Source organism: Cydia strobilella, chromosome Z, assembly GCF_947568885.1.
Source record: "Cydia strobilella chromosome Z, ilCydStro3.1, whole genome shotgun sequence".
Classification (NCBI taxonomy): domain Eukaryota; kingdom Metazoa; phylum Arthropoda; class Insecta; order Lepidoptera; family Tortricidae; genus Cydia; species Cydia strobilella.
Window position 1 is genome coordinate 27,684,114 of NC_086068.1, and position 26,084 is coordinate 27,710,197.

Sequence of the window (26,084 nt, forward strand, 5' to 3'; positions counted from 1 at the left end):
TTATGGGCGGTAAACAAAAATGTACGAACGAGTGTGAACTGAAGGCTTAATAACACGTTTTCGTAAAAAAATCCTGTACCGTGGCACGCCAAAAGTTCCTCACAAGTCTCATCTCTCATCACACTTGTGAGAACAAAAGAGGGAAAAAATAAAACTTCTAGGTAGATAGGTCCAAAATTAGGATTTACGGACCGCATCACCTAGCAAGTGTGCAATACACTACAACCCCAGGTCGAAATTTACGATTTACGGACCGCATCGCCTACGTGTATACCTTTTTAGGAGCAAGTGAGATAAAAAAATCTTTATTTAACTTCTAAAAGAATAATTATTAGACATTACTGGTGTAAAATACGCCCCATTGTTTTATTATTGTTTGACACAACTTGCATTTAGCACTCTGCGAATCTTCCGCCTTCAAAAAATACTTTCACACACAGCGTAAGTTTCCTAGTAGATACTGTTGCTGTACTGCCAGTACTTGGAAACTCTTTATACATACTTAACTCACATACTCAAAACATACTTAACTTAACAGTAAGCAAAAATATTTACTCATATAATTAAATGTTTATTTTTGAATATTTAATCAAAACAAATATTACTCAATTCACAAGACAGCAAAAAATAGACAAATTCGGGCGAAATTCTCTTCCGTGTCCCTTCCCCCTTCCTCCACAGATGCATCTAGGCTCCGTGAAGAACTTTCGCCAGTAGGAGACGTGTTACTTGTACTTAGTACACGACACGTAAGAACCACGTCGCTCCTCAATCCCGCAAATCCCGCGGGATCCCGCTTAATTTACGCGCGGCATTAATCCCGCAAATTGCATGCGGGATCCCGGTATTTCGGGATCCTGGTATCCCGGTATTGCATTCCCTATATGTATGTATTAAAAAAATAAAGGTATCTAATATTGTTACGGTTTTAACACCCCCTGGCACTGACTAAAATAACCAACTTGGTTTCACATTACATCTCAAAACTTTTTTGTAGTAGAAGAACTGCGTTGCGAGACTTGTATCTTTTTACATGCAATGTTTTTGATGGGATCTCATCTCTTTTTGTAGGCAGTCCTTCTTTTCGTGTACTCATACGCATACCATACTCATACTACATAATTATACACATCTGAATTCATACTCACATCGTACAACGTAGTGTACCTATACTTAACCTACTAATTGTAGGAACTGCAAGCGTAACTTTGTTATCGCGTATATTTATATAGGATTACAAACTTACTTGTGCAGTTATTAAATCTTTAAAACGTGACTGATATTGCAGTATTTTTAAGTTTTTATTGGCTTAATACGCTAAAAACTAATTACGTTTCAAATTTGGAGCTTGTGGGTCTACTAGAAGTACCTTAGAATTATGATGATCGTGAGTGAGTGTGTCAGTGACAAAACTAAGGAACTTTGACATGTTCAAATTACATGTTATTGAGAATATATCTATATCATGTTATGCTCTTTACGTCACTGAAATTTCAGGGTTCTAGCTTTAGCTATCACAAAATTACAGGACGTTGAAAATGGCCTAAATGGCTTCGAGAAAAGGATGGTACGGCCGTGCCTCTTTGTTTTGCTCGACTTGGCGGGGGCACTGCCGTGCCCCCAGATACCCAGAACAAGTGAGTATCATCTATCGAAAGATATAGATTAGGATAAGTTCTGTTTTAAATAGAACACTGAAATATGTAGCTATCACAGGTTCAGTACCACATTGAACAATCTTTTCCCCAAGACTAAAGATACTTTGATTGAGTTACATCTGTTAAGTTCAAGACAATTTCGTACTTCGTAGCTGACAGCTACAAGATTGTTACCGTATAATGTATACATTATACAGTTGTCAAAAGTTGACGTTTGACAGTTTAGTGACCACAAAATATATGGCGCAGTACAGCGCCATATGTTAAGGCTGTCAAACTTGGGGGCACGTTTTTTTCTTAGACTGTACTTGTCTATTACAATAAATAACTCTTTGCCACGACTAAGTAATCTGATTTTATAAACGTAAAAAGTATTCGCAGAATAAAATCTATGTTTTGCGAATATTTGCACATTTAAAACGATAAAAAAATCTCCAAATAAATTTATGATCGAAAAAACTGTTTTTATGAGGTGCTTATAACTGTAAAATAAAAATAATATATCTGTAATGAAAACCCTCCTAAAAACAAATTACGTACAGTCGAGTTCATAAATATGTATAAGTTTCTTCACCTTAATACATTGCAATAAGGTGACTAATGTATACATCTTTATGAGCTCAACTATACAAAAAATAAAGTTATTATAAAAGTTAAAGTTATTATAAATAAGTACCTAAATTATTTTATTAGTAACAAACTTTACACATAAAACCTATGAGTTTTCTCTCCAGTTTATACTAAGGCCTGTACGGTAAATTATTTTTCACCTCAGCAGCTCGAACAAGCCTACTTTCGTCACTCCCTGGAGTGAAACAAAGTAGCTTTTTAATTTAGTGAAGGCCATGAACTGCCACTTCATACTTTTATAAATTTTTTTTTTGTTCTCTGTATTATTCTGTGTAATTCTGAGGTGAAAAATTATGTGTGCAACACGAGAGCAAAGTCATTTTACATCTCGTGTTTTTATTGAGTCCCTCGCTACGCTCAAGATTCTAACTTCATCTTTCGCTTTCTCGGGACTCAAAATAAACACTCGCAAGAAAAACCAACTTAGCACACTTGTATCACAATGTGCTAAATATTTTGCAATTTCTGCATATGACAAAAGTACAAGTTGCAGTTATTTTTTGTTTATGTGGCTAAATTTGTTACATTTTTGGCTCTTAATTAATATAATAAATGTTTCTATGTTATTGGAAAACTATAAAATTCAGGATCATAAAATAATGCGGAACAAACCCACTTTGCGTTCAATGCAATTCAGATAGTGAGTCAGATCAAATATTTGTGTCTAAGTACTCTAAGTTTTGCCATAAAATAATACTGCCTGTGCCGAAAAAAAACTGTAAATTACAAACGGCTGTAATTTTATTTCCAAGCGAGATGACGACAGCTTTCTAACCGCAGTTAAAAGTCCTATTATTAAATTATATATCCATACTAATATTATAAATGCGAAAGTCTGTCTGTCTGTCTGTGTGTTGCCTCTTCACGCTTAAACCGCTGAACCGATTGAGTTGAAATTTGACGTAGAGATAGTTCGAGTCCCGGGGAAGGACATAGGGTAGTGATTATTCCAGAAATCGCCCTTTAGGGGGGTGAAAAGGGGGGTGGATATTTGTATGGGGAATCAATAAGCACTAAACCGATTTACATGAAATTGGGTATGGAGGTAGTTTGAGTCCCGGAGACCCCAAAAATTTCTCTTCTCTTGTCTTATCATATCTTATCATATCTTATCTTATCTTATCTTACCTTACCTTATCTTATATATAATATGCTCAAATTGAATAATTGCTATGAGAATTTTTCCAGGGGCTATACTTTAAGTGCCGTTACTAAAACCACGCAGACGAAGTCGCGGGCAAAAGCTAGTTTCAATATAAATAAATCTGGTTTTACGCCATGCGATAGAAGATATCACTGAAATTTTTCCATATGGCAAGAATATTTTCAACATGCTTGCTTTCGATACACTTAAAATTACCTCAAAGTTTCGTGCATTTCATAATATAAATAAATAAGTTTTTACGTTGTCTCTTGAACTGAGGTCTCGAAGCGGTAGACCTCTAGGACCCTATGTGACCCTAGGACCATCAGAAAGATTGTTAGGTAATAGAATTTGCGCCCGCCCCCGCATGCCTGTCATGCATGCAGGTCATATTCATCGTGAAAAATTGGGGTACATATGCGGCTTAAGTGAAACGAACTATAAAGAAACATAGTATATAGATTCGTACCAAAGTTAGGATAGCTTAAGTAACCGAAAATGTGCGTTATTAATTTCTGGGCCAAGTCGAAAATCATACAATTTCCTTCGTACAAAAAGTCGCATTTTGTAATAGACGATGAGGGTATGATACCATTACGCAAAAAACGGCTCCCATACACGTTTGTTGTATGAGTGCCCCACTTAAATATTTATTTTATTCTGTTTTTAGTATTTGTTGTTGCAGCGGCAACAGAAATACATCATGTGTGAAAATTTAAATTTTCAACTGTCTAGCTATCACGGTTCATGAGATACAGCCTGATGACAGACGGACAGACAGACGGGAGGACAGCGGAGTCTTAGTTATAGGGTTCCGTGTTTACCCTTCGTGCGCGAGTTTTTTTAACATGTTTCCCAATTTGTCGAAGACAAGGTGAAGGCTGATGGGAATAATCAGCGGCGGTTGGTGACTTAACATTATGGGAGTTCACTCACAGTAAAAAGACTACAACTACACATACTATTAACCGTCGCAAAATACGTATAGATGTCGGTTTTCGTCCACCCGGTCACTGAAGTCTAGGTTAACCCGGTTATAGATTTTCGGTATTACGAATATCTTGACGACCTATAGACGCCAACTGCAGTTAATGTTTCAAATGGATTCGAGGTTGTGAATGTTTTTTTTTTTTTAATTTTATGGAAAGATGTGCTAAATTGTTAACACACCGGTTTCGGTCCAAACAAACTCACCGCAAAGCCGCACCGCAAACACAAGACAAAATACCACACACCCTCACACGAAACACGAAAAACAAAATACCTAGTTACTTTTATCACATCCACACAACACAGCCACAGTGTTTTTGCATATTGGTCTGATATGACATATGTTTTTGTTTTCTTTCAAGTTCGTCCTTTTGTATTTAACTTGACTCGATTTTGTAAACTCTTATCACATTCTCACGTTAAATTCATTCATTTTTAAACACCTCACAACAAACAAATTGTGTGCACTCACTGTTTAAACTCTTGTTTAATTATTTAAAATAAAATAAAAAGCCAAAATTGTATTCACGCGTACTTTAAAATTGACTTAGGTCTGTTTACAAACAAGACTGTCTGTGACAATACGGCGCGCGTACCTAATGCGCGCGCATTCGATGAAAGGGCGCAAGGTCTAACGGGCTAGGAACGGGCTCCAATTTTACCTCTTTCTTCATAGAAAATCTTCTGTTTCACGTGCGGAACTGTGGCGTAACTTCTCTTTCGCTCTTATTGAATTTCCTATTGATTTCATGTACTAAATCTTTTTCATAGGAGCGCAATTCAAAGCGCTCCGCTTCGCGCGTTACCTATGATTCCTATATGAAATTATAGGACTAGGCCGAGTAGTATAGGCTGTTTATAAACTTATAATGTATAAAGGTAATTATTTAATTGGTATTGACTTTTTTACGATAGATCTTAAATAGTAATATATTAATTAGGTACTATAATTTCATTATGATTATTTATGGGAGTGCACTGCACAACCGCTCTTTAAGGCGGGCCGCGCCTGGGAATAATTAATGAACGGAACTCCGTTATATGTATTATAAAATATAGTGTTCTAACCGTGTAGGCTCATTATAATTGTCTTAAGATACATGTAAAAAAGTTCTGTTAACTCGTTATTTGCCTACAGTAGCTATGCTATTTTTAACAATAAAATTAAATAAGTATTTTAGCTCACACATTTAATATTCACCGATTACCAATAATGTGGGACCTTTACGATGTTATGTTACTTCATATATTAGCTTAGAAATTGGGTCGTCTTTAGATACAATAGTTTCTTGTAGCTGGATTTGCAAACTACACACATATTTGTACTTATTAATTACGTACTTCGTGAATTTCCGGAGGTATTTGACAGAGAGGTGGGGTCTTTCATAATTATGGCTGACGTTCACGGTCATTTGCGTCTTACTTGACTGCGGACTATTTAGTAAAAGACGTTAAAATCTGTGTCATGTAGATTTCATGAAGTAAGAATTAGATTTTCAATTATTTTATTATAATACTTATAGAGTTTACTATGTACATGTAGGTACTAAAATGGATGTTTAATTCATTTTGTCTGACCGTCTGATTTTGAATAGATTGGAGCAAGTTTCAATGAGGTTTTTTCGCTAGTAAGTATACTGTAGCATTATAAAAATGTAAAGCTTGAACACGCCAAAACGTGGGCACACATTTTTGCTTATAATTTTTGTCACGGGTGTCTTTTTTTGTTTACTTGCATTAAAATCGCTACAGCATGAGGAACATATGATACCCCAATAGTTGTCAATTCTATAATTCGTTTTCATGATAACGAGCTTTAAGCAATGACGGAGCGAAATCATTTTGCACAAAAAGCCTTGGAAAATTCGATTTAGGCTAAAGAAACTTGTGAAATTATTAATATATCAAGAATTGATTAGTTTTTGTGTTTTTGAAATGTTGCGAAGACGTTATTGAATGGAAAGAGAACCAGAAAGCAGAAAAACATGAGATTAAAATGAGAAAAAAAAAGAAACTAGAAACATACAGCGTTCTTACATAAAGACCGAAACCTATTTTTTCTTATGTTGCAAAAAAGGTAGAAATATCTCAAATTTATGCACAAAAAGTAAAGTCAAGTTAGATTAAGAGCTAGCAAGAGCTTATCTGCCTCCAAAATAGTGGTGCTAAATGAAATTTGTATGCAAAATGTAGGGTATAAAATGGGTACACTACATAATTCCGAAAATTTTTATTCCGAATTTTAGAATGTCGAATTTTATCATTCCGATTTTTAAATGCTCGACCCATCAAAATCACAAAGATTTATATTTCCGAAAACCCAAAAAGCCGATTTTGTAAATTTCGAACCAAATAATTCCGATTATAACAATTCCGATGGTGACAAACACCGAATTTAACAATTACGATTTTTGAAATCACGAATTCTGAATTGCCATTATTCCGAAATTTTAAATTCCGAACCACATAATTCCGATTATAACAATTCCGACAGTGACAAACGCCGAATTTAACATTTACGATTTTCAAAATCACGAATTCTGAATTGGCCTTATACCGAATTGACGTGATTCCTATTTTAAATATCCCAATTTTTAAATTTCCGAATAAAGATAATCCAAATATATTGTTAAAGTTCGTTTTCCTGAGGGTCGCAGTTCTAACCTAACCTAATCCACTTTTCTGGTAACAGTTCGTTTTCTTGGGTGTCGCAGTTCTAACCTAACCTAACCCACTTCTGGCAACAGGTCGTTTTCTTGGGGGTCGCAGTTCTAACCTAACCCAACCCACTTCTGGCAACAGTTCGGGTTCGCAGGGTCGCAGTTCTGCCTAATTTATTTATGCCGAATTTTTATGCCAAGAATATTTTATGCCTAATTTAACATGGTACGGCACGACAGGCACCCGTGAACGCACTAATACGTGAATCTTCATTTGAATATCACGGATTTCATTTTTCTGACCTTACAAAAAACCGAATTTCTGAATACCGAATTACTAAAGTAAAACGTGAGTCTTAATTTGAATATCACGAATTTCATTTTTCCGACCTTACAAAAGACCGAATTTCTGAATACCGAATTATTTTATTTCCGATCGGACAATGATTTTTCAGAATTTAGGAATTCGGAAAAAAATATTTTCGGAAAAGTGCAAAATCGGAACTTTAAGCTTTTTGTCAAGTGACAATAGGATTTTAATGAAATAAAACTATGAAAACGGATTATATCGCGTATATTGAATTTATAATACATCCCGACGTTTCGAACCCTTTACAGCGTTCGTGGTCAACGGGTGACTGAGGAAAAATTACAAAGTGCAAAAATACCCACATACTAAAATAATGAACAATCATAGACTACAAACTTTAAGGCTGGTTGTACATGCAAAGTCGGTTCATAAGGCTAGACCCACCGACCGACCGATTTTGCATGTACAACCAGCCTTAAAGTTTGTAGTCTATGATTGTTCATTATTTTAGTATGTGGGTATTTTTGCACTTTGTAAGTTTTCCTCAGTCACCCGTTGACCACGAACGCTGTAAAGGGTTCGAAACGTCGGGAAGTATTATAAATTCAATATACGCGATATAATCCGTTTTCATAGTTTTATTTCATGAGTAACTATCGCGGTAACCGAAGACAATAATAGGATTTTAAGTTTTCGGAAATAGCACATTCCTGATTTTATTCCATCGTGTTTTTAAAAATCGTAATTTTGATATTTCGGACTTATAAAAAATCGGGATTATGAAAATCGTGGTTATAAAAATCGGAATAACGTATTTCGGAATATTTGGATGTTCCCGTATAAAACGTTTGATCATTTTTAACGTATTTGAGCGTGTTAAGTGTTAGACGATGGATTCTATAGAAATACAAACTTGAAACAATAACACAGAATAAAACCTTTGACTTGTATGAGTCGCTAATACATTCCAGAAGATTGCAAGATAAAAATAATGCGAAGTATCCCCATTATTTATTGGTTCAGCAAGCTATTTGTGATTATATCAAGCGTCGCCGTTAATTAATTCGAATAAGGGAAATTGACCATAGAAGTATATATGCAAGTAACATTTGTGAAAATGACCTAAACCTATTTGAAAGAAGTCTCAGCTCACAGTTACTATTTTGGTAGCATTCATAGTGTTGTCACTACACTATAGCAGTGACGAAGGGGTATTATCACGATAGACATGCTGACAATGCCAAAAGGGTACTTTTGGCGGATGGTTCTAAACTAAGGCTGATGGCAATGGACTGGGTCCATATCAAGGAATATATGATAAAGACACCTGTTAAAGTTATATTATCAACTAGTGTATGTTTAGGTAGTCCAACCCGCAAATAACTCCGGATTGGACTACCTAAACATACACTAATCATGTAGTGCACGTGTCCTGGTCATCACAAAGTCTGTGACATGTTAAAACCTGAGCCTAAAATGAAAGTCTAGTATATTAACATGATAAACTATAATATTTTCAACTATATTCAATATATATAGGTATTTCGCTCCAGGAGACCTTTAGTTTCTATATATTTGTAATTTTATGTGCCCACGTTTTGGCGTGTTCAAGCTTTACATGGATAACCCTAAAGACAGCCGGAGTGAAGTTACTTAATAAGTAAAGCAGCTTGGATTTGGAAATTTCCACTTCACGAAAACCACGTAGAAGAACTGAGATATTTGTTACACTTTTAGGCCCAGTTCAACACACGAACGGATTAACTAATAATTCTAAGTGCCTACAAGATAATAGTAATGCTCGTATTATATCGCTCTTGGAGAAACATAATGTGGCTATACAAAATTAATTACCATTCGAATAGTGATGTTCCATTTTTCAAAAGTTGAATTTACAAGCAGAAGTTATTTTGTATAGTGACACTATGTTTCTCAAGGAACGATATTTAGTTTTGTCTGAACTTGAACTTACATCATAATTTTTATTAATTTTATTATAATTCGGTGTCAAATCTTAACAAACGTGTTGTAAGTATAAGAAAAATGCGTCCTTTACCGGTGAAATCCCGAGATAGGCTGGCTGCTGTCAGGCAGGTACTCGGTGAGGCGCGCGAAAAACCCGCCATACTCCGGCATGGGCAGCGGCCGCGGCTGCGGCACGTCCATGCGCGGCTCTTGCGGCGTGGTCGGTGCGCTGCCCGCTGGCGTGCCACCCATGCCCAGCTCGGGGCACAGGCCCGTCTGCAACATATCCGCACTCAGCATTTCACATCCAAAACAACTTATACTATAGTAGATTGTACAACAAGGGCATAAAGCGATGCATGCCTGCCGGCGCTCGGACCAGGGACCGGTCCGCTATCCCTTATCGGGGTTTTATAAGGGTATTGCATAAGGCTTAACTCACCATACCCTTTGCCAGACGAAACCCTTTGTTTTGGTTTTAAAAACCCTTATATAAAGCTACCACATTTGAGTAATCGGTAGCCCAAATACCCTTACAAAACCCTTATCACCCGCTCACCAACACCTTGCATATTGCTTATAAGGGTTAGCCTTATAAAGGGCTTCACTTTTAGCATATAAGCGTGCTAATTTAAGTCGTCTACCTTGTTCATAAAGCACACATTACTTCGAATCCGAGCGATCGTCGGCGGCGACGGCGGCGTTCTTTGACTAGGCACGTATTTTCTTTCCTTTTCATACACTACCGTAGATATATACTAATCCTGTCTCATTCACGCAAAGGAAACCGGAAACCTTTATAAAAAGCGCTTAAAGATAAGGATAACCCTTATTAAGGGCTAGCCTTATTTTTGGTTAGCTTTTCGGTAAGGGTTAGTCAAAGGTAAGGGTATGAATGGGCTTGCAGTTCAAAAGGGAAAGTCTTTCAATGTGTTAGCCGTGTTTAAGTGTCGCCCATTGAAAGGGTTTTATCGCGGAAAGGGTTGTCCGGTCCCTGGCTCGGACCAATAAATTGCCTCGGATAAAACTTGACATTTATGCCTGAGTTATACACTCTGCTTTTCACTTATAAAATACTTTTTTCACTTCTCATGCTCGTAAAGTTCGACTCCCCGGCAAGCTCGGTTCTCCATACAAACGTAGTTACGCTCTCATTTTAAAACGACTGGCTAGATTGCTCTGAAACTTTGTACTTACAATGGGATAAGGTATATCTAGGTCTGTAATTACGAGTAGTTTATGTAGCTTCAGATAGCATAGTTAAAAAAATACAGCTCATTTTAGTTTTTCATACAAAACTTGTTTTGCTCTATTTCGTTTGCTTTATATACTAGAGCTATATAAACTAATTGCAGACCTAGATATACCTCATGTCATTGTATGTGCAAAGTTTCATTACAATCCTACACGTAGTTTTAGTCAAACTCCATTTGTATAGGAAGGTGAAATTCGGCCGAGCTTAGCTTAAGTCGTGCGTAGACAACATAAAGTTGCTTATTATGTTCTAGAGCATAAAGTAAAATCATATATTACGACCCTTATTGAGTTAGCAATAAAGTCCAAAATCTGCCATACAAACTGCCTGCCCTGCCGGCGCGCTCCGACCGGCGCGCTCCCGACCGGCGTGCTCCGCGCCCCCGACCGGCCCGAGTACAATTTTCTTTAGTCTTGACTAAATACGGTAACATTGCCGAAAATAAATTGGATATTTTTGTATGTATATTTAACTCAGAATCGAAGTGAAAAGCAGTGTATAACTCAGATATAAATGTCCATTTTTATCCTCGACTATATTGGTCCTCGCTGCGCTCGGAGCAATCAATTGCCTCGGTTAACAGTGCATCGCTTTATGCCCTTGTTGTATAATCTACTATATTAGCTACACATATCAGGAATATTAGTCATAAATACAATTTGTCCTTGATAAAATAAAACTTAATATTGGTTAGTTGTGCACGAGTGTTACCGGAGTGGCATCGCCGTCGGAGGGTGAAGGCTCGGCCTCGGCGGGCGGCGAGGCGCACGGCGGCGCCGAAGCGCGTTTCTCCGCCGCACGGCTGTCGCGGGCTACCGCCTCAACAGCTTTGCCGCCACTGCGTCATAACATAACTAATAGGGATGTTGACATGAATGACGAATATATAACATGTTATGCTTTTAGTGTTTTTACCATAGCAGGGAGTATTAGAATGCTGAAAATCATATTTTGTAAGTGTCAATATGCGTAACGAATAAATTAAAAATGATTAAAAATATTGAAGATAATGCCCAGTATCACGTGACTGCAAACGCCATTCGGAGCGCGTTACGTCACGGTGTGAGAAAGTCCCACAGACAAGTTGTCAACCCTGACCGTAATCCATACGTCACCGCCAAAGAGTTTGGATGTTCAAAAACTGTACGTATTTTTTATTTCGCCATTATAGGCCAGGAAATAAATGCCCAAAAAAAGGTATAGAGGGAAATGCTTGGAACACAATTTTTGACTTCGTAACTTTGTTTAGACTAGTTAGGAGGTGAACATATCATAAGTCCCCGGCCATAACCCTGGTGCTGAGGGGGAGAGGGGGGTTTGAAGGTTCCATTTTTCGGTTTTTCGATTATATCTCGGAAACTATGCGTCTGAGCGACTTATCCACTTATACAAAATGAAAAGAGATTTAATTTGATACAAGTTTTATTCAGTCAAGTTTTTCGATATCTTGTATAGTTTTTGAGATATCCGCTCTTGAAGGTTTATTTAGGGCTCTCATTTTTATCTTGATTATCTACATCAGTGAAGCTGCTAGGCCGGGTTTGGGATCGTTTTCGTATAAATCGGGGGTGCTGAATTCATTTATGGTGTAGCGGTAACTCGCTACCCGCTCCGCTCCGCTTATGGCGCTTGGACTGTTCGGCTAGACGCGCGGACACAAAGGAGCAGCGCATGCGCATACGTCACGCGCAGCGCGCCGCGCATCACCCCACTGCGTCGGCGCCTACTCACTCGCTCTCGGCCCGCGTTCGCATGCACCCGCGCACTTGTTTTGTTTACCTGCCGCTTACGCAAATTTCAAGTTGTAACGTTTTTTTATTAGTTTTTTATGATTATAGTTTAAAGTTGAAGTTACTCTTATCATTTATCGCTTCGACGCTATCGCCTGCTTCGCACAAACAAAGGCTTACGTGTAGTGACCTACCCAGTTACTACAAATTGGTGACCCCGACAAAGAAAGTGGACACATTCGTCGGCGGCAAGAAAAAACCTTCAGCAATGACCAATGGAACAGGAAATGTGTCAAATGGAGGTGACGGTACAGGTATTCCGAGGCCTCCGGCGGCGGTTAGCAACGAATCTGGTTCAGGTACAATACATTTGGGTGGTGGTCCAAGTGATGTGTTTCGAGTGGGTGTGCGTCCGCCGCCATTTTGGCCAGACGAACCAGAGGTTTGGTTCGCGCAATTGGAAAGCCAATTCAGTCTTTCTGGCATCACTTTGGACGAGACAAAATACCATTTCGTGTGCGGCCAGCTCGACCCGGAGTACGCAGTCAAAATCAAGGACATTCTTCGAAATCCTCCAGCTACTGGCAAGTATACTAAATTAAAAAGCGAGCTCATCCAACGTATTTCTGTCTCACGTGAGAAGAAAACCCTGCAACTACTCCAGCATGAGGAAATTGGTGACAGAAAGCCAACTGACTTTCTAAGGCATCTTAAGGATTTAGCTGGGCCGCACATGCCAGAGGAATTTATTCGGACTATTTGGACCAGTAGATTACCACCTAATGTACAGACTGTTGTTGCATTTCAGCCTACCTTGGACCTCGACACCCTGGCGGGCCTAGCAGACAAGGTCGTCGACGTAGCGCAGCCATCCTACAAGGTTGCTAGTACCTCATCGGGCGTGCCAGGTACCGCTTTGGAACAGCGAGTAGAGGAACTGACACGGCAAGTAGAAAGCCTCCTTAAGGTTCAAGGTCATAGGTCTGGTCCATTCAATCACCGCAGACGCTCTCGCTCTCACTCAAGGTCAAGAGGCCGTTCCCGCTCCAGACAACGTCCCGAAGGTCATCCACACTGCTGGTATCATTTTAATTTTGGCAACAAAGCAAAGACGTGTAAGCAGCCATGCAGTTACCATTCGGGAAACGACCAGGGCGGCCACTAGTAGCGGCGAGCGACTGCCCAACGACAACAACAACCCGCCGCCTGTTCATCACTGACCGTACCACGAAGGTGCAATACCTCATAGACACGGGTTCAGACCTGTGTGTTTTCCCAAGGTCAGCTGTTCGGGGGGCATGTCCGAGGACAAAGTACCTCCTATTTGCCGCTAACGGCACAGAAATTGGCACTTATGGGCTGCTGAACCTCCATATAGATTTAGGTCTCCGGCGAGCATTCGAGTGGCGCTTCACGGTTGCTGACGTCTCAAAACCCATCATCGGCGTCGACTTTTTAGGATTCTATAACCTTCTTGTCGATGTCCGAAACCAACGCCTGGTCGACGCCATAACTTTACTCACCACTCCAGCCAGGGCTCCTAGCAGCAGCGAGGAAATATACTCCGTACACATCATGGCCTTGGAGAGTGCGAGCACGCCTTCCCGCGAACTACTTCGTGAGTACCCAGACATTACCCGCCCAGCTGGTAAGCCGGGCACTCCAAAGCACGGTACAGAGCACCACATCAGGACCACTCCAGGACCACCGGTCTCCGGCCGTCCGCGTCGCCTGGATCCAGAGAGACTGGCTATAGCGAAAAAGGAGTTTGAGGATATGGTCCGCAACGGTACTGCTCGAAGATCAGAGAGTGCATGGTCCTCTCCATTACATTTGGCACGCAAAAAGAATGACGGCTGGAGACCGTGCGGAGACTACAGGGCTCTCAACGCACGAACCATACCCGATTGTTACCCAGTGCCGCACATACAAGACTTCGCTTACCAGCTGACAGGTAAGAAGATCTTTAGTACCATAGACTTGGTCAAGGCGTATAATCAAATACCAGTTTTTGTCGACGACATACCCAAGACCGCTATCACCACACCTTTTGGCCTGTTCGAGTTCCCTTACATGACGTTTGGCCTCAGAAACGCAGCTCAGACTTTCCAGCGCTTTCTGGATGAAGTGCTAAAGGGACTCGACTTTTGCTTCGGATACATCGATGACATAATCGTCTACTCAGAGTCAGAAGCTCAGCATCAACAGCATCTTCGTCAGTTGTTCGAACGACTGCAGGACTACGGGATGCTTATAAACACCGCAAAGTGCGTCTTCGGTCAATCCAAGGTCACCTTTTTAGGGCACGCGGTATCCGCACAAGGTATCAGCCCCTTGGAGAGTAAGGTACAAGCCGTCCAGGAATTTCCGGTACCCAAGAACACGAAGGAGTTAAGGAGGTTCCTGGGTATGATGAATTTTTACCGTCGTTTCATCCCTGGGGCAGCGGCAATACAAGCTCCACTCCATTTACTTCTCGGCGGTGAACAGACGAAAGGCTCCAAACCAATCGAGCTGGATGCAGAGCAAACGGAGGCCTTTGAAACTTGTAAGTACAGACTAGCACAAGCAGCACTTCTGGCGCACCCAGATTCCAAGGCCGAGCTCGCTATCCAGACAGATGCATCAGACGTCGCCGTTGGTGGTGTACTCCAACAGCTCAAAAATGGCGCATGGGAGCCATTAGCTTTCTTTTCGCGGAAGCTAAACGCAGCACAACGAAAGTACAGCCCGTACGACAGAGAGCTCCTAGCAATTTACGAGGCTATTCGGTACTTTAGGTACATGGTCGAGGCGCGTACTTTCAGCATCTATACTGACCACAAGCCACTCACATACGCATTCAGCACACGCAGAGACAACTGCTCACCACGTCAGTATAGATACCTGGATTATATTTCTCAATTCACCACAGATGTCAGGTTCATAGCCGGCAGGGATAACGCAGTGGCAGACACACTATCACGAATTGAGGAACTCGCCTTTACTCCCTTTGATTACCAGTCTTTAGCCCGCGACCAGGAGACAGATACTGAGTTACAGGACCTGCTCAGAGATAGTTCTTCGCTAGACCTGCAGAAGGTAACAACTCCTCATTCAAATGTGCCAGTCTACTGCGACGTGTCAACTCCAGAGCCTAGACCGTACATCACGCCAACGCATCGGCGTCAGGTATTCAATGCTCTCCACAACCTAAGTCACGCTGGCGTTAAAACTACAGTACGATTGGTCACGCATAGATACGTATGGCCTGGCGTGAGGCAAGACTGTCGAAAATGGGCAAGGGAGTGTGTACACTGTCAGCGTTGCAAAGTAACGAAGCATACTTCCTCACCAATTGGACAATTCAAGCCACCTCAAGCCCGCTTTCGACATGTCCACATTGACATTGTCGGTCCCTTACCCCCATCTAATGATTTCAGGTACTGCCTCACAGCCGTCGACCGTTTCACACGATGGCCTGAGGCGTACCCACTGAAGGACATCACGGCAGAGACCTGCGCAGCCGCATTCCTGGCTGGCTGGGTCGCGCGCTTCGGTTGTCCAGAGCGCATCACAACGGACCGCGGCCGCCAGTTCGAGTCGCGCATGTTCCAGTCCTTGGCAAAACTCATGGGCACCGAGCATCACACTACGACCGCATATCATCCACAAGCCAACGGCCTCGTGGAACGTCTGCACCGGCAACTCAAGGCCGCCATCACGTGCTATGCATCACCATCATGGACTGAGGTCTTACCCTTAGTACTTCTCGGGATTAGGAGCGCCTGGAAGGACGATATCCAGGCATCTGCAGCCGAACTGGTCTATGGCGAGCCACTCCGCTTGCCTGGGCAGTTCCTGACTTCATCACCGGATCAGGTGGTCGACTACGAAGACTACACCAGCCGACTTTGTGCTCATATGGCCAAGCTGGTTCCACAGCCGACGTCCCGCCATGGTACTCGGCCATTCTACGTCCCCAAAGACCTCAACACAGCCACACACATCTTTCTGCGGCAGGGTCCAGCACGAAGACCTCTTCAGGCAGCATATCTTGGCCCTTATAAAGTCATTAGAAGGGGAACGAAGTCATTCGACATACTCGTGCAGGGTAAAGAAGTTACCGTCACCATAGATCGCCTCAAACCGGCTTATATGGCGAAGGACGAGCAACCGACACATAGTAGTACTCCAGATGGCAGCAAAACGATCGAGCAGGAGACCGAGAGAAGAACAAGGAGTGGGCGAACAGTCAGATTCCCAGATTACTATCGCCCGTAGTCACGGTCTCAGCGGGGGAGTACTTGTAGCGGTAACTCGCTACCCGCTCCGCTCCGCTTATGGCGCTTGGACTGTTCGGCTAGACGCGCGGACACAAAGGAGCAGCGCATGCGCATACGTCACGCGCAGCGCGCCGCGCATCACCCCACTGCGTCGGCGCCTACTCACTCGCTCTCGGCCCGCGTTCGCATGCACCCGCGCACTTGTTTTGTTTACCTGCCGCTTACGCAAATTTCAAGTTGTAACGTTTTTTTATTAGTTTTTTATGATTATAGTTTAAAGTTGAAGTTACTCTTATCATTTATCGCTTCGACGCTATCGCCTGCTTCGCACAAACAAAGGCTTACGTGTAGTGACCTACCCAGTTACTACAATGGTATCAACATGGACACCATTCCTAAGTAAAAACAAAATTTAAAAAAATGGTTTTTTATAAAACTCCTCTTTACGCTTAATCGAATGCTGTCGAAAATTTAAAAACTTTACGAGAATCGATCGCTGATCGAATCTCGTAAAGTTTTTAAAGGCAGATTAAAGTGGTGTCAAAACCACCAAGACCAGAACAAAATGGATTTAATAGCGACACATCATGCTAAATCTGACTTTAAGAACTTCTGGAAGTGCACCAACAAGTTGAACGCTAAGCCTGGCACTCCCGTGAGGGTCGACGGGGTTACTAATCCGAAGGAAGTAGCCAACATGTTCCAGGACCATTTTAAAGTCAAGTCTTCCTTAGGACCCCCCTGCAGGTTGCTCGATGGTCAAAAGGCAAGTCACCAGGCCATGATGGCCTCTCCATCGAGCACCTGCGTAACGCCGGCTTTCACCTACAGCGTGTGCTTGCTATGCTCTACAACATTTGTCTTGATCACTCGTACTTGCCCCCGGACGTGATCAAAACTTTGGTGGTGCCTATTATCAAGTCCAAGTCGGGAGATGTATCGGATAAGTCTAACTACAGACCTATCTCCTTGGCCACGATAATAGCAAAGGTACTTAACAGTGTGCTCAACTCGCATTTAAAAAGGTATGTGAAGCTCAACGGTGCTCAGTTCGGTTTCGCACCGGGGCTATCTACGGAAGCTGCTATTCTTAGTTTGAAGCACACTGTCAGGTATTACACCGACCGGGATACGCCAATTTATGCTTGTTTTATGGATCTTTCCGAACATTCGACACAATTTCATACGATAACTGGAAGGAATAGGGCTACCAGCGGAGTTAATTTCGTTAATTAAGTATTGGTACTTACACCAGGAAAAGGGGGTTGAGCTCGCCTTTGCTCTTCAGTTTATACATGAATGCACTGATTGAGGAGCTCAGTAGCACTCATGTCGGTTGTTTTGTGGACGGCGTTTGCGTCAATAACCTACCTGAGTTACGCAGATGACATGGTGCTGCTGGCCCCCTCAGTCAGTGCATTGCGTCAGCTGATCGAGGTGTGTGAGGCGTACGCAACAGCGCATGGTTTGACTTATAATGTAAGTAAAACAAAGATCATGGTCTTTAAGGCGGGAAGTAAATGTCCTTTATTCTTTGTACCACCTATCACCCTTCAAAGTGTTCCACTCGAAAGAGTGACACATTTCAAATACCTGGGACATTTGCTGACCGATGACCGATAATATATAAATACTTAAATACATAGAAAACACCCATGACTCAGGGACAAATATCTGTGCTCATCACACAAAATAAATGCCCTTACCGGGATTCGAACCCAGGACCATCGGCTTCACAGGCAGGGTCACTACCCACTAGGCCAGACCGGTCGTCAAACAATGCCTTGCGCATTCAATACAATAATGCTTTTAGAATGCTGTTGAGACTGCCGCGTTTCTGCAGCGCATCGTCCATGTTCGCCGAGGCGCGCACAGACGGTTTCGATGCCGTGTGGCGAAAGAAAACGGCCTCACTGCTTGACAGAGTGCGCAGGAGTAGCAACAGCATTCTAAACATGATAGCTAATAAGCTAGATTGTCCTTTGTTATGGGCAATGGGTCAGCGGACCAAGTCGTTGTTGTTTATAATTTATTAAATATTTTATTAGGTTACTGTTGTTGTTGTTACTAACATAAGATAAGCTATAACTAACAAATTTATGGATCATATGTTGTTTGTCAAATAAAGACATTTAATTTAATTTAATTTAAACCGCCGAACCGATTTCGTTGAAATTTGGTATAGAGATGGTTTGAGTCCCGGGACAGTACATAGGATAGTTTTTATAACCAAAATCATCTTTTAAGGGTGTGGAAAGTGGGGTGGAAATTTGTATGGGGAATCAATAGCCGCTGAACCTATTTAAATAATATTTGGGATGGTCTACATGTTTTATTTAGTTGATAATGATACCAAACATGACTTCAAACCTAAATTTAAACAGTATTAACCTCAGGAATTCAACTTCGGCGAAGAAGCTGAATTCCCCTCACACCAAATTTCACACCTTCAAAGTATGATTTTTGAGATAAAAACTATGTTATATCCAATCTCGGGACTTAAAACACCTATTTACCAAATTTCAACTAAATCGGTTCAGCGGTTTAAGCGTGAAGAGGAGTTTAAAAAAAAAGTTATTTGTTTAAAGTTTATATGTTTTTACTTCGGAAAGGTGTCAATGTTCATACCATAAATGAATTCAGCACCCCCGATTTATACGAAAACGTTACCAAACCTTCAAGAGCGGATATCTCAAAAACTATACAAGATATCGAAAAACTTGACTGAATAAAACTTGTAACAAATTAATTCTCTTTTCATTTTGTATAAGTGACCAAGTCGCTCAGACGCATAGTTTCCGAGATATAATCGAAAAATGGAACCTTCGAACCCCCCTCTCCCCCCAGCACCAGGGTTACAGCCGAGGACTTTTGATATGTTCATCTCCTAACTAGTCCAAACAAAGCTACGGAGTTAATAATTGTGTTTCTAGCATTTCCGTCTATACCTTCTTATTGCTTGGCCTATTAGACATTTATTACGTACAAAATAGTTATTTACGATACAAGTGCGGAAAAGAGGAAATTCGAAACGAGTGGCGATAAATTAAAACAACAAACCGCAGGGAGTGTTTTAAATCGACACGAGTTGCGAATTACCTATTCGCACGTGTATCGTACAACGTTTTACAGTACATATGGCCTTTTAAACTTTCGACAAATTCACGAAACGTGCTCTTTTACGCACTAGTGCGAGAAAGTAACACCATATGTACTGTAATAGTATATTATGATACAAGTGTGCTAAGTTGGTGACACACGAGGCGATATTATGCGCGCGAGCTGTAAGCGAGCGCGCAATAAGAAAGCCGAAAGCCGCGCCCGTTCCCGCCAGTCCGACCAATTAAAGAAGGCTCCCTATCCATGCATATTATTAGCAACCAGTTACCTTCTTAACTCAGTCGGATAATATAATGAAAAAGCACGAGTGGAATAATACACCGAAAGAGCACGCGTATTTAATATCTAGGATTATGAGTCAAAAATCGGTGGAATAAAAACGTCGTTTTGAGCAAGTGTGTTGAAAAATGGTGTTTGTTGACCTCGAAAAAGCATACGATCGAGTACCCTGAGAGGTTTTGTGGTGGGCTCTGAAAGAGAAATGCGTGCCTGGGAAGTATGTGGAGCTAATCCGGTCAATGTACAACCGATGTTGTACACGCGTCCGGTCAGCCGCTGGCACCACCGACAGGTTCAGTGACACGGTAGGCTTGCACCAGGGATCGGCTTTAAGCCCTTACCTCTTCCTGCTAGTTATGGACGCTCTGTCGTCGGACATACAGGAGGAGGCACCTTGGTGTATGCTGTTTGCTGATGACATTGTGCTTGTAGGTGAAAACGAACTAGAGGTGCAGAGCAGACTTGAGAAATGGCGGCAAAAATTGGAGAATGTTGGCCTAAAGATCAGCAGATCTAAAACAGAACACATGTTCTGCGATTTTGGCGGTCTCTCCAGTTTTGCTGCCATAGAACTCGATAGCGTTACATTGCAGGTCTGCTCCGACTTCAAGTACCTCGGTTCGCTCGTACAGTGCGATGGCGATATTGACCGTGACGTGAAAAACCGGATTAGCACAGGTTACGGGAACCATTTGTGACGCCCGTATGCCCCTTCGGTTGAAGGGTAAAATTTATAAAATGATCATAAGACCTGTCGTCATGTATGGATCAGAGTGTTGGGCCCTAAAGATGACGAATGAAAAGAGATTGCATGTAGCGGAGATGAGAATGTTAAGGTGGATGTGTGGCGTGACGAGAATGAATAGGATAAGGAATGAGTATATAAGAGGAAGCCTGAAAGTTGCACCCATAACAGAAAAAGTAAGGGCAAATCGCCTAGCATGGTACGGGCATGTGATGCGGAGGGATCAGAGTCATGTGACGAGAAAGGTATTAAGAATGAATGTGGAGGGAAGTACGAGGAGAGGAAAACCGAGGAAAAGGTGGATGGACTGTGTGAAAGATGATATGAAACTAACGCAAGTGAATGATGAGATGACGGGTGACAGAGATGTATGGAAGAAAAAGACATGCTGCGCCGACCCCAAGTGAATGGGACAAGGGCAAGCGAATGATGATGTTGAAAAAAATATTATTACACGATATAGAATATATATATATCGACGCTGGAAAGGAGAAATGGGATAAGCGACATTTTTAGAGATATTGAGTTATTACACCGTTGGAATCGCCAGATTTTTCTGCATCGAATGAACTGGGTTTCATGCCAATCCGACGACTTTGGTGTCGCTTATCCAGTCGGTGATTTATAAAATCACTTACAAATTTATATTACCAAACGACTTAGTTTTTAGCAACTTTATGAAAAGTGGAGATTAGATGAGAAGTTTTTCCACGTCATGAAGCTTAGAGTTCTTTACTTATTTGTTAATACAATTTAATCTCAACTCGGATAATTTTGCCTTATGGCAATTAAGCTTTTACTGTTGGTTAACTTTTTTTACCTGGCCGAATAAGATTTTAATGTCGTTTGAGACATTTCACCTATATCTTTATGTATAAATTTACATAGATAGATAAATTTACTTAACTGTTAAATATAAACTATTGGCGTTTATCCACATTTACCTCACTTAGAATATAAAACTTTTGTCGTTTATTCCGTTTTACCTGAAATTACTTGATAATACTACAGTCGGTTATCCCAAATTGCGTGTATGAAATATAAGTAAATTTGGCGTATAGAATTTACTAAAAATACTTTTATTTTCTAATGATTTGTCTGTTAGATAGGTTTAACTTTCCTGTCAACGAAAAAATTTCATATTTAGCATTATATCAATATATTTCTGAAGGCAGTTATGCCCACCTGCAGAACAAAAAAATGTCGCTTAGGCATTACTTTTGTCTGATTTCGAGTGTGTTTGTTGCAACCAAACGTCATCTAATTCGAGCAGTACCCTCGGAGACGTCGACTAGGCCACTCAGAGTTAACGTGTTCGTCCCTGGACACCAACAGTGTAAGTAGATTTTGAGCGTTTTATTTTGACGGAAATAATTATTTTACTGAGTTATTGCACGTTTTTATCAAAATTTTGCTTTTTTAGGGAAAAATGAAAAGGCAAGGACGTATTTTTGAGCAAACTTTGCAAGGACAATTATACCTTTAATATTTAATGGCGAATTTATAAGCATTCCATCTGCTGGTGCTGTAAGAGATACTCTACTCGAGTCAGACATTGAGGACATGACGACGACTAAATAATATCTTTATAACATTATATACATCATATTTGATTTGATTTTTAGGATTATTGCATAGTCTCTTATAATTATTAATAAAGGCTGTCTAGATTGTGATTGATTTGTTGATTGGTTAAAAACGTTATAGAAGATAAAACTTTAAAAAAAGGTATATATTATAGGTATAAGTAAATAGCAATTATCCTACTTTATAAGTTTGACTAAAAAAACTGTCAAAAACTGTTATGGTTATTATCTCGTAGTGCTAACAATGCTTAATAATATTAAGCGATGTTCGTTAAATATTATTAATAATATCATATATATTATACAAATAAGATTACGTGATCGTAAAGTGAACGACTTATTATTAGTGGTAAATTATTTAAATTACTTCCTTTTTGTTATTATCATGCTGATCTCAAGTAGAAATGACCCAGTCAAATTAAGGGTTTAACCTCGGAATGAGAGATAATAAGCTGGAAACTCGTATACACCTTCTTTATGACGTATTAAAGGTTCTCTTAAAAGTTAACGCATATATCGTGTGCGCGTCAGTAGTTATTCAAAGCCAAAAGTCATACAAATCGGATTTTCGCGGATATCAATTTTTTTATAGCTCCGATGTTATTTACATGTAGGTAAGAATTGTAGTGCATAAAATTTGCGACAAGTTAGGCCTGAAACATTTTTTCATGCGATTAGCCGTTTTCAAGATATACGGCTTAGAAGACGCAGCGGCCAGCCAAACGCACTATGACGCAAGGTTAGCTGGTAATAGTGGTAATCTCTGTGAATAGTACATTCTATAAAGTTTTTTAATCGTTAAAATGACACTTGTGGGTCATAAATAGATTTGAAACCAAAAGTTGCCCTGTGGACACTAGTTAACAGCTTGTGTGCATATATGTAATGATTTTATAAAAAGGGTAACCCTTTACATCGGTTTAATCAGGAATTTAAGCTTTATAGCATATAACTTTAGGTATTTATACAGAAAAGAGCTGCATTTTAAGTAATAATAATATCAAAAAATTGTTTTCCCAAGCTTTTATTTAACTCCGGATGTTCGTATGTAACTATGAAACTTGGCTACAAAATTTGCCAACCATTTCTCGGCTACTTAATGGTTTCAGGTTGAGTTAAAATTTGGCATATATTATGAAAGAACGATGACAATGTAATGACATCGAGCTGATCTGTTGATGGAAACCGTAGATGGCCATAGGAACTCTGCGTATGATCGATTTCAGTAATAACCTGTAAGTACGCCGTACGTATACTTACATGGACATAAGCGGTTACTTATTTTCTACAGGACAGACAACTTTTAAAAGCCATATATGATCAATAAAGGATGATTTAATAACTTTATAGAAGGTATTATATTAAGTATTATTCACCGATATTCACGATTGACCTTGCCTCATAGTACGTATGTCTGATCACTACGCTTTCTCTGCCCTATATCTTGAAAACGGCTCTTTTCATGAAATATTTGGTACCTAACTTGTCGCAAATTTTATGCTCTACAACTCTTACCTACATGTCAATAACATCGGAGCTATAGAAATTTTGATATCCGTGAAAAACCGATTTGTATGACCCTTGACTTTGAATAACTTCTGACGCGCACACGATATATGCGTCGACTTTTAAGATAGCATTTAATAAGTTATAACGAAGGTGTATACGAGTTTCCAGATTATTATCTCTCATTCCGAGGTTGACCCCCTTTTTAGGCTTAAGATGACCGGCCCAAAAAGGTACGAATGTTTAATGTGATCTCAATACTCGTTACTTAACTTAATAGTCGTTCGTGTATTGGAAATAAAACTACAAATTCCTTAAACGCTGTTTTTTTAACCAGGAGTAAGACAATCGTTTCCTTGTGGTTTATAAATAATAAAATTCATAGGATATATCCTAGCTTGAATGTGTCCCATAAGCAGCTTATCAAGTTTGAAATTGTTCCTTGAAAAATGATTAGATAATTTATCTTGATTTCTTTCATGTCGATTAATACATATATATTATTTTACTTGACTGTAAAATAAGCATATTTTACAATAACATAATTTTTACTCAATTAATTATTATGCTAATTTTAGCTTGCACTCTTTTCCTGAATATTTTCTTGTGAAATATGTCGGTAAGAAAATTTTACCAAATTTTAATTTTACGGTCATTTTGCTTAAGCGACACTAAATTCTAAAATAACCCATTTAAAGGTAAAATAATAACAGAATAATAAAGAACATTTAAGATATTAGACTTCAATACGAATTTTAATGATTTTTTATCAGAAATTATTGCGGTTTTTTGGCTCCCTTGTAAAGTTAGCTACGTGTCGCTTATCCCATTTCTCCTTTCCAGCGTCGATATGTATACCAAATTTGAGCTTAATTGGTCCAGTAGTTTCGGAGGAAATAGGCTGTGACAGACGGACAGACAGACAAACGAGTGATCTTATAAGGGTTCCGTTTTTTACCTTTGAGGTACGGAACCCTAAAAACAAGGAAATTGCGATTTTGTCGGTGAAATGTTGCGTTTATGTACAGTCAGCTGCAGAGAAAAGGTACCCCACGTCCATACCAATTTACAGAACTTTGTATGCAGGGGGGTGCCTTTTCTCTGCACAGATATTGTTGCTATACAATATTTTTTTCCCCTCACTAGCTCGGAAAGCCGTCTTTTATCCTTTAAAACAAGCGGGGAAAAACGCATTTTATCCACTAGGGGGGAAAGTAATTTGACCTTGGATTTAAGTAGCTTGACAGATAACAAAACGTTAAACGCTCATAATAATGGTTCGTTCGATATTAATTATCATTAAATAAATGGTTTGAGAGACAGAGAGAATCTAATAAAAAAGACCAAATTTAGCTTTATTTAATAATTTTAAGTCATAAACCTTAAATTTCCATAAGAAACGTTACATTTATATTTATATAAATATAATTCTGAACGCACAAGTTGAGTCGATGCAATTTCAAAACGCATCGTTGACATTTCATACGTCAGAACCGAAATGTCAACTTTGTCAACAAATTTTTTACTTAAAAACACTTCTCACCGACTCACGTAAAAATCAGAATTTCCAGTGTTTTCTGTTATAATATCGTAAAAAAATAAGTGATTCCAGTGATGAAGATGATCTAACGCCTGTGAATGTTGCACTTTCCTCGCTATAGTGACGGGAAAAGTTTTGTGTTACACACGGGTGCAAATGTATTTTACTTCTCGCTTACACTCGCGGGTAAAATACAACTTTGCACCCTTGTATAACAAATAACTATTCCACCTCAGCAGCTCGAACAAGCCTACCTTCGTCACTCCCTGGAGTGTGGAAAGTGCGACTTATTTCCTCACTCCAGGGAGTGAAACAAAGTAGCTTTTTAATTTAGTGAAGGCCATGAACTGCCACTTCATACTTCTATTACAAATTCGTTTTTTTTTTTTTTCTCTGTATTATTCTGTGTAATTCGAAATAAATTTTTTACCTTTATTATGTTCTCACTACTAAGGTGAAAAATTATATGTGCAACACGAGAGCAAAGTTATTTTACATCTCGTGTTTTTGAGTCCCTCGCTACGTTCAAGATTCTCGGGACTCAAAACAGACACTCGCAAGAAAAACACTCACAAATAACTATTTTAAATAAAGCGCCAAAAGTATGCTCCATTGGGCTCGGGGTATATTTTCGTCCCTTTTGCGGTGGAAACGGCGGGCTGCTGGGGTGGCTGACGCGAAGCAATTTGTGCGTGACATAG

General features: G+C 40.0%; 1 protein-coding gene across 2 annotated transcripts in view; it reads right to left on the bottom strand.

Moving 5' to 3' along the window:
• Positions 1-26,084, bottom strand: part of LOC134754145 (protein furry) — a 351,985-nt gene that overhangs the window by 76,762 nt on the left and 249,139 nt on the right. For both annotated transcript variants that reach the window (XM_063690243.1, XM_063690242.1), the window contains 2 exons: positions 11,324-11,450; positions 9,449-9,633 (listed from right to left, as the gene is read on the bottom strand). In XM_063690243.1, the coding sequence (XP_063546313.1) occupies positions 9,449-9,633; positions 11,324-11,450 (312 nt within the window). The remainder of the gene's footprint in view (positions 1-9,448; positions 9,634-11,323; positions 11,451-26,084) is intronic.